Source organism: Gavialis gangeticus, unplaced genomic scaffold (assembly GCF_001723915.1).
Source record: "Gavialis gangeticus isolate Ggan-Ray unplaced genomic scaffold, GavGan_comp1, whole genome shotgun sequence".
NCBI lineage: Eukaryota > Metazoa > Chordata > Crocodylia > Gavialidae > Gavialis > Gavialis gangeticus.
Window position 1 is genome coordinate 249166801 of NW_017729032.1, and position 9665 is coordinate 249176465.

At 42.3% G+C, this 9665-nt stretch overlaps 1 protein-coding gene across 1 annotated transcript in view; it reads left to right on the forward strand.

Annotated features, from left to right (window-relative positions):
• The first annotated feature begins 305 nt into the window (after window positions 1-305).
• The window catches only part of GABRR3 (gamma-aminobutyric acid type A receptor rho3 subunit), a 50069-nt gene continuing 40709 nt past the window's right edge, over window positions 306-9665 (forward strand). The window contains exons 1-2 of the mRNA XM_019523909.1: window positions 306-542; window positions 7604-7716. Coding sequence (XP_019379454.1) covers window positions 406-542; window positions 7604-7716 — 250 coding nt within the window. The 5' untranslated portion in view covers window positions 306-405. The remainder of the gene's footprint in view (window positions 543-7603; window positions 7717-9665) is intronic.

The following is a 9665-nucleotide window of genomic DNA, read 5'->3' on the forward strand; positions in this document are numbered from 1 at the left end:
AGGATTAAGGGGGATTAAGTATTTGACATCATTCCTTTGTCTGTACAAAGCTACATTTGAGAATTTACTGAATGAGTGAGAAAACTACAGCCTACCCTGAAACAGTGGAAGCAATGGATCAAAATGAGCATCAACAAAAGGAATTTCTATATTTATTACATTTCTAAAGGCAAACACAGCTCTTTGACAGCAGACACTCTAATATATAGATCCTAAAGAGTTTTGGGATTTGCTAAAATAAGAGGGGAGCTCAAGACTGGGATGCCTTTGTCTTTTGTTTTCAGTGACGCCTTGTTTTTCTTGCCTCCACTTTATGGTATGCTGTTCCTCAATAACAGGATCACTAAAAATAAAAAGTCATTCAGGTGGATTGGTTGAATCTGTCGTGTTTCTGTTTTGGGAGAAATGGACCTTGCAATAAAACTGCTGTTCCTTACCTGCCTATGGCCAACAGTGGTGCTAGCCAGCGTAAATTCTCAAAGTTGTCATCACCATCACCATCATCATCAACAGCAATGCTTGCCCATGAGGAAACATACCAGGTAAGCTGTATACCCTGTCTTGTGGCCATGTTCCTAATAAACTTTGTGTGTCTCTCAACAAAATGAGGAACAAATCCTCTTTATTCAGTGTCCCACTTCACCAGATTCTCTATTTGCACAGAGCACAGTGTGTCCCCAATATTGATTTGGCCTGTTGATGCTCTTAAATCACAAATAATAAACAATAACAATTTTATAACAAATGTTGTATTGGTGACCATGACAGCATCTACAGCATGATTATTATATAGTATAATGATGGTATAATGTTTTGTGTTTGTGTCTACTAGTTATATGATCAATTAGTTATTATTTGTGCAGCTTTTTACAATGTTAAACACATATGAAGACTAAATATTGTGATTAGTTTATCAATATCAACACACAACTGTCCCAGAGCATCAAATTTTAATACCATCAGAAGAAGAAATGCATACCAAGATTGGGCCATTATTATATTATCTTTATTGCCCCAAAGATGATATTTATAACCTCATGCTACTGCCTTGTAAAGAAAAGAACAAGGTGAGCTTAATTATTTTACAGTCTAGTTTCTTTTCTGCAATGCAGCCACAGACTGGATTTTATTTATACAATTGTTCTGTGTCTAACTGCTAATCTCACTTCTTAACCAGATTCATTAATTTTGTTTAGTTTGAGTAGGATTAAATCCAACTTTTGGAACCAAAGGGAGGCGTGAGAAAGGTAATAGTTATTTCTTTGCCTTTCTTCTTCTGGGTTGCTGATTTATAAAGAAATATGATTCAAAGCTTTTTGACACGTTCGTTTCTAGGCAAAGCAGCTCTCTTTGCAGTAACAGTTGGTATAGGTACAGTTTGATATTATGCCTATCGGGTGAAAACTCTGAATGTGAGTCTGTGTATGCATTATAAGATATACATATAAATGTAAGACCCCCAGTTACTGCCAATGATAACCCAAACCCATCAAAGTTCTGCCTTCTTATGAAAGCAGGAGAAAATGCCAAAAAAAAGGGTAAATTTAAGGAAGAAGAGGGAAGACATTCTGGCATTATGTTATAATGGTGACTACTAGCATTGCATTATAATGGACAGCGTGAGGCCTATATCCTGTTCATAACTTATTTTATGTTGATAGAGTACAATGTAATGGGACTATTCTGGCATATTTGGCATTTTTAAAGCTTGAATGTCCATTTCCTATGTTTTGCTGTGGGTAGGAGTACATGCCCTGTAATAAACTTCAGGACTGGAACTACTGAGCGCTGCATTACTCTGAATCACTGAATTTCTTTCTGATGCCGTGTGTCAGAAATGCAAAGCAATGGGACCAATGCAAATTTAAAAACAAGTGCTTGAAGCAGCTACCTAGTTCAAGGGGACTCCTCAGGACTTTGATATCTAGGTCATGGGTTCAAATGTAGCTCAAGCTAAGCACGCTGGAAAGATGTGGTGGCTCAGCAGTCGGTCAGAAATGACCTGAGTGTTTGCCAAGAGCAGTTACCCATAACAGTAAAGCCAAAACAAGTCACTATCAAAATGTGAACTAACTGGCCACTTGTGAGTCTCAGCAAATAGAAAATGAACTAGAACAGAACCTCACCTTTTGGCTAGCCTGCAAGGTGTTTCCTGGTAGTGTGAGTTGAAGCATATTGGTTGGAAGATGAAGAGGGATCACAGGCCACTGTAGCCCGTGCTTGTCCTGTTTTGTGAATGACAGATTTATGTCTCTGTGCTGTTGATCCAATCTCCCCCAGTGGCATAAATATTTACAGAATGGAAGAGGGGCCCCATAGTGAGAATCAGCAGCTGCAGTGAAATCCTATTTGACAGACTCTGCTGGCTGATTGCCACATGATAGCAATAATGTTTAGTACTAGAATATAACCCTCTTCATCTTCAGAGAGCTCTACAGGCATCAACTAATTAATCCACAGAACGCTCCCTGGTGATGGGCAACATAAAAATGGGAAGACGGTCGGCTGCAGCCTCCATAAAGAAGTCAGTGGAGCTAGATTGATTTATAGCCCCTAGGATCTGGCCCCAAATATCTGCGTTCCTTAGACCCTGGCTTTGTAAAGGCTGGGACTGGAACCAGAGGGTACCAAAGACTGGCAGCTGCAAGGCAGCATTTCTGCAGAAAAGGGCCAAATAGATTTAATTTCTCTTTGTTTGATTATTTTTGGCTTTATTCTGAACAGGGACATTCCTGCTAAGACATTACAGCAGGGCCCAATTTCCTGTCAGTCTCTTTCTTTCTGAGGCAAAACCTTTCAGCCAGCACTAGTGTGATTAAGGACACTGTTGCCAGATAGCCTTGGTTAAAAGTGTGGCCTTTTAGAAAGCATCCCATGTGAAAATGTTACTTAACCTACAACTTCCACTGGTTTAATAGAGTAACCTAATTCCCCCTCCAAAGCTATTTGTTTGCACTCTCTTGCAAAGAAGATTTTAAGGCATTAGCCAAAAGTACATGAGAAAGAGATTATTCTCGTGGTCCATTTCCTACAATAAAGAACAAAAACATTTGACTGTAAAAGCGTTACAGGTCTTTGCTTTTTTTACATTAGTGAATGCTGATTTTTAGTAAAAACATTGAAAAATCCACTCTTATGAGAGAGATCAATGTACATTTGTGATGAGGTCGTGATTTTTTTATTACTGAGTTCTTGTTTGGGCTTGAAGGTTTGATAAATCGCTCAATTTAAGGGTCCAAAAGCAAAATTGTTGCATCACAACACAAAAGCAAGAATTCTCATTCCCTGACCTCTCCCCGTTGGGACACACTGACTTGACAGTGGCTGAACTGGCAGACACAGGAGTCTGTGATTCTCTGAAACATCAGTTTTTAATTATTTTCTTTCTTTTTAACTTGATTCATTAACAAATCAACATTATCAAATAAAAATAATTTTTAAAGATTTAAATCCCTTACAATAGGCATAAAGACAGATATTTATCTTCCATCACTAGTGGTCCCTTAACCCAAGTCATTGTCCACAGAGGAGTCTTTTTTCTCTTCCTTTCAGTCTCTGGCAGCTCCTTTATGTTTTAGTTCATGTTAAGCTTTTGAATTTCTCATTTTTCTATGTCAGTGTAAGAATGTAGCCATAATGGTCCAGAAATTATGCAAGCGGCAAGGAGTCTTTAGGGTGACACATTTTATTGGATCAACTGTGTAGCTGGGATAGAGTTAGACATTTAAGCGCTTGAATGTAAGACTCTCTTTTGAATGTCTTGCATTTGAAAGTGTGTCTATCTCTATCCCAGCTATACAGTTGATCTAACAAAATATTACCCTAGAAAAGCCTTGTCTCTTATACTCTATCTTTATATATAACTTAGTTTTCAATTCTAATATCCATACCATTGTCACATTCCATTTCCCAGATCAGAACTCTACTATTCCACGTCCTCTGTATCCTTTTCAAACTGGCTAGTTTTACATAGGTTGTAGTCACTAAAGTTTTAATGACTGACAATTCTTTTTGCATCATCTACTTGGAGAATTTATTTATTTATTTTCCTTAGCTTTCAACAGTAACTTATTTTTAGAAATCCAACTGGAAGCTTTAACAGTGCTACTAATCGCCCAGGACCATTAAATGATATTCAAGTATATTAACTCTGCCACAGAATGGTTTGGAAAAGAACAGAAGTTAATGATTAATTATGGGCACCTGTCACAGTAGTAACTGAGCAATCTTAGTTACAATCTTTTAACATTTCTTTTTTAATGTGATCTCCTGGGTCTTCTTTAAAAAGGCAAAGCTCTATTAGGAGCCACTGTTCAATGTTTTTGCATAGTTTGAACCCTGGACTTTCAGCAGAAACCTCTATCCTTTGGGCCAAAGGAGTAACTACAGTTGCTTACAGAAGATCAAGTTTATTGCTCTGCTCATAGTGAAAGATATAGAGCATGTCCAAGTACCATAAAAATGCATGTGTTTTCATGTTCTGGGCACAGCAAAACCAAGAAACAATTTAGCAGAGTTTTTTTGAGGGCACACTGTAAGTGAGACTTGAGTCTGCCATAGTGGTGGCCTGGATTCTTTAGATTCATAGATTGTTACGGGCTGGAAGGGACCCTGCAGATCATCAGGTCCAGCCCCCACCCCCCTGCTCTAGGCAGGAAGACAACTGGGGTTAGGTGACCCCAGTGAGGTGACTGTCCAGTCTCCTCTTGAAAACCTCCAGAGTAGGTGACTGCACCACCTCTGGGGGGAGTTTATTCCAGTCTGGACACACTGACTATGAAGGAGTTTTTCCTGGTATTAAGCCTAAAGCGGCGTTCCAGGAGTTTATTTCCATTGGTCCTGGTCTTCCCAAGGGGTGTCCCAGTGAACAGTTGTTCACCAAGTTCCTTATGCACTCCTCTGATATAGTGGTAAGCTGCTATCAGGTTCCCTCTCAGCCTTCTCTTCTTTAAGCTAAAGAGGCCCAGGTCCCTCAGCCTTTCCTTGTATGGCTTGTCTTGCCAGACCCTGATCATATGGGTGGCTCTTCTCTGGACCCTGTCATGCTTTTCCACATCCTTATTGAAGTGCGGCGCCCAGAACTGGACACAGTACTCCAACTGCGGTCTCACCAGTGCTGAGTACAGTGGGAATATCATTTCCTTAGTTTTACATGGGAAGCATTGTTTGATGCATGCCAGCATGTTATTTGCCCTGCTGGCACCACCTTGCACTGACGGCTCATATTCACGCGGTGGTCAATCATTAACCCGAGGTCCCTTTTGGCAGTGGTGCAAGTCAAGCTGTCACCACCGAGCCTGTATGTATGTTGAGGGTTGGTTGCCTCCAGACGGAGCACCTTACACTTGGAAGTGTTAAACTTCATCTGGTTCCTCTCTGCCCAACTCTCAAGCCTGTCCAGGTCCACCTGTATCTACAACCTGCCTTCTGACGTAACCACACTGCCACATAACTTGGTGTTCTCCACAAACTAGGCCAGTGAGTTTTTCACTCCCCCATCCAAATCATTGATAAAGATGTCGAAAAGCACTGGTCCAAGCATGAACCCCTGAGGGACACCACTGGCCACTTTGCATCAGGCTGACACAGATCCATTCATGAGAACTCTCTGGGTCCTACCCTGTAGCCAGTTTCTCACCCACTGAATCGTCGAGCAGCTGAGCCCACAATCTTCCAGTTTTCCCACAAGGATATTGTGGGATACTAGATCAAAAGCCTTTTGGAAGTCTAGGTATATAACGTCTACCATGTCTCCCATGTCCAGGTGGCGAGAAACCTGGTCATAGAAGGAGATGACATGGGTAAGACAAGACCTACCCGCGACAAAGCCATGCTGGCTGTCGTTCAGAATCTTACCTTCCACCAGTGTATTGCACATAGATTCTTTAGTGGACTTTTCCAGGATTTTCCCTGGGATGGAGGTTAGGCTGATTGGCCTATAGTTGCCCAGGTCCTCCCTCTTCCCCTTCTTGAAGATGGGCACAATGTTGGCCCTCTTCCAATCCTCAGGGATCTCCCCTGTGCGCCATGAATTCTGAAAGAGCTTTGCCAGGGGTCCCACAGTGATGTCAGCCAGCTCCTTCAGCACTCTTGGATTAAGTCCATCCAGTCCTACTGACTTATGTCTAGCTTTTGTAGTTGGTATTGCACCCGCTCAGCATCCACAGTGGGGAGGCTGTAATTCTGGCATGCCCCCTATGAGCCTTATTTTGCTTGTCTTTCCCCTTGGTCCAGTGAAATACCGAAGCAAAGTGGGCATTCAGGAGTTCAGTTTCTTCCTGAATGTCGGTTACCAGCTGTCCTGTGGTGTTCAGCAGGGGTCCCACACTTCCATTTGTTTTCCTTCTACTGCCTACATACCTAAAGAAGGACTTCTTATTGTCCTTGCCTCCCATGGCTAACCTAAACTCAGTTGCCACCTTGGCTTTTCTGATCATTTCTCTACAAGTGCTAGACACTAATATATAGTCCTCCTTGAGGACTGTCCATAGTTTCCACTGTGCGTACACCTCTTTTTTCTTTTTTAAGAGGATGGCAATGTCCCTATTAAGCCAGGAGGGCTTCCCAGCCCTCCTGCTACCTTTCCTTTTTGCAGGAACAGTTTTCTTTTGTGCTTCAAGTATTGTGTCCTTGAGCAATGACCACTCTTCATGCACCCCATTTCCCTTCCCTTCCTGGTCCCTTATTGCCTCCTCTACTAATGCTCTGAGCTTGTCGAAGTCAGCATTCTTGAAGTCCAGGACTTCAATTCTGCTGGTTGATTTGTCAACCTTGTGGCAGACAGTGAACCTGATAATTTCATGGTTGCTGTCACCCAAGTTACCCTAAATGTCCCTAAGTTGTGTAATTTCTCAGTAGGGTATGAGGACTTGCTCAGTAAAAGCTATTGTGAAGGGAACAGTCACTAGAAGTGAATCTAGAGCTGGTTTCAGCAGCCGTGGCAAAAAGTGTATTTGTATGCATGCCATGGGGAGGTTCACCTGTGTGTAGCATGGTGAAATGAGGCTGAGAGTTCATCTGCAGTGTTAATGGAAAGCTGACCATTTTTTAGTAGCAAACTAAAATAAACTGCACAGCGCAAAATAACAAACAGGAAATCATTATTTTTGTCAGCTTATAACATGGCTGAATCTGAGTGAATTTCCCAGGGGATATGGAAAGTACCTCCTTGATCCCAGACAATAAGACTGTCAAATTCAGAGGTAATCTCTGGATGGAAGTCTCAGTCACTCACTGTGTAATATGGACATAATACAATGTGACATCTATTAAAACTACAATTACACAATATTATTTCCAAACACAATTTATATTGTATCAAAGTCTTCAATAAGTGTGTGTCTATGAATCTTGGTTATAATCTTTTCCAATCACAAGGTTAACCTCTGAAGGGTGAGAAAGGGGCAAATATAGAGAGATGGAGTGTATTTTCACTCCTGATCTACCCCTGCAACTTCCATCTCATCAACTTCATTCATACGGTTATATCACAAACTCCTAGCTTCAAGAATCTGAGGATCTAGTCTCATATCTTCATTTAATCATGACTGTGACTATCACTCAATATAATAAAGCTTTTTACTTGATTTTTTTTTCAATGCAGCAAACGAGAAATTAGTATGAGGAAACTAGATAGTACCAAACTTCGACCACTGAAGTATGAGCAGATTCTTCGCATAGAGGAGCATGATTTTGCAATGAGACCTGGATTTGGAGGTAAGCAGTCCAAAATAGCATTATTGTGCTAATTAATGATTTCTTCTTATGCAGTTGGCTGTAGAATCCACACCCAGCAGGTTCATTTAGAAATGGAGTAAATGTAACTTTTTCCTGCTGTGGGCTTAAACCAGGATGTAGATTCAGTCAAGAGATAATTTTTATATTTAGTGCTACATGGGAGAAGTTGCCCAAACTGCCTACTTTCCACAACAAATTATTTTACAGATAGAATTGTATTGTCAGAACACTGCATTAATATGACCCCTGAAATTATACAGCCTAGTAGCAATTAGCAAATTACTGAAAGCCAGTTAGCAATTCCTGAATATGTTGTGTCAGCATGATTAAAGTAAAACTCTGCCCCTGGATTTTCAGTTTATTGGTACACAGTCTCTCAGGTTACTGGGTTGTATAATTATTATTGCACTCTTTAATTATGTTATATGTGAATAAAAGTGGCACTGGACAGAAAGTTCATAATTTGGCTATCCTGTGGTAGGGGCAGCATCTACCCCTGGCTGCCCCTTGGCATGTTTCTTTAGAGTTGGAGCATGATGCATGTAAGAATGACAGATTTTGGCTGTAAATCACAACAGTTAAAATGAGAAAGCTGCCGTGCTAAAAGGCTTTTCTGAACCTCTGAGTCTCTTGTTCTTGTGCTCATGATCTGTGGAAATTGACTGGCCCACTCCAGATTATAGCCTCATGCTGTCGTTCAGAAAGAAGAGGGAAGAACTGATCTCAGATGTGGTTAATCTGAGTGACCAAAGTGAAGACAGGGAGCAAACACTATACAAATTCCTCCTTGCAGGGAGAGTTGGTGCAGGTAGGCCTACAGGTGGGGGGCACTCAGGCATATATCGCAGCATGCCCTACAGGCTCCCGGGGCTGCTGGAGATTGCTGACCACACCCAAGCACATGGGACCCCCTTGATTGGCTGCCCAGTGCAGGGAACCACACCTCCAACCCCCATTTTCTCACAGCAGGCCCTTCCCCCAGCCCTGCCCGGAGGCTTTCAGAAGAGCCTCCGAACAAGTGCCCTCCCTTGTTAATTGCATATGTATCAGTTTCCCGGCCTGCCCACACCCTGCCATGGCATCCCACTGTGCGTGCCCAAGCCCACATACCCAGGAGCTGCACCATGCCTTGCTTCCTGCCCTGTGCAATGATGGAGGCTGTCAGCTGGCTACAGTGGCTGCCATGTCTTGAGTGAAAGGCTGTGTTATATACACGGTTGTTTACATTGGTCCTTTTAAAAGGGCATGCTGGCCCTGTAAGCACAGCCCCAAGCACAGAATTTCTATTACTGTCTTGGTCTGATACAAAAAACATCCTAAGGGGGTTGTTGGTCCTGGATAGAGTGATAGACATTGTAGGCAACAGTCAGAAAAGCTGAGAAATGAGGTAAAGCTATAAAACTCTCCCTTCCCTCTACAAAAAAGGGAGACCTGGAGGGAGTGCAGCATCGCTGTTGTTACCTGCTGGTTGGGTTCTTAGATGGAGCTTCCAACAGAGAAGGAGCATGGGACGCGCTTGCACAGAAGATGTCTGGAAAAGGGACAGGGTGAAGGCCTAAGTGGCAAACAGGCAAGTGAGCATAGGCAGCAGCCCAGGGATGTGGGGAAGGAAGTAGGCACAGCTGGTGAACTCTGAGATGAGAGGGGCGGGTGGAGCGTCACACTGTGTCATCTAGTTTCAAATCTTTTTTGATTTTATTTTATGTATTCAATTTTTGTTTGTTTACAAAACAGTGCTATAAAACATAACATGTCATTTTTTTATGTTTATCAAAAGTAAACCCCCCCAGCTCCCCGGCTGCAAACTCCCAGTTGCTAGCTGGAGTGCAAACCTCCCCACTCCCTCAGCCAGCTTCCCCCCTGCCCTGCAACCCCCCACCCTCTGCAAGCCCCACTTACCTCACAGACTCCAGAAGCAAAGTGAGCCT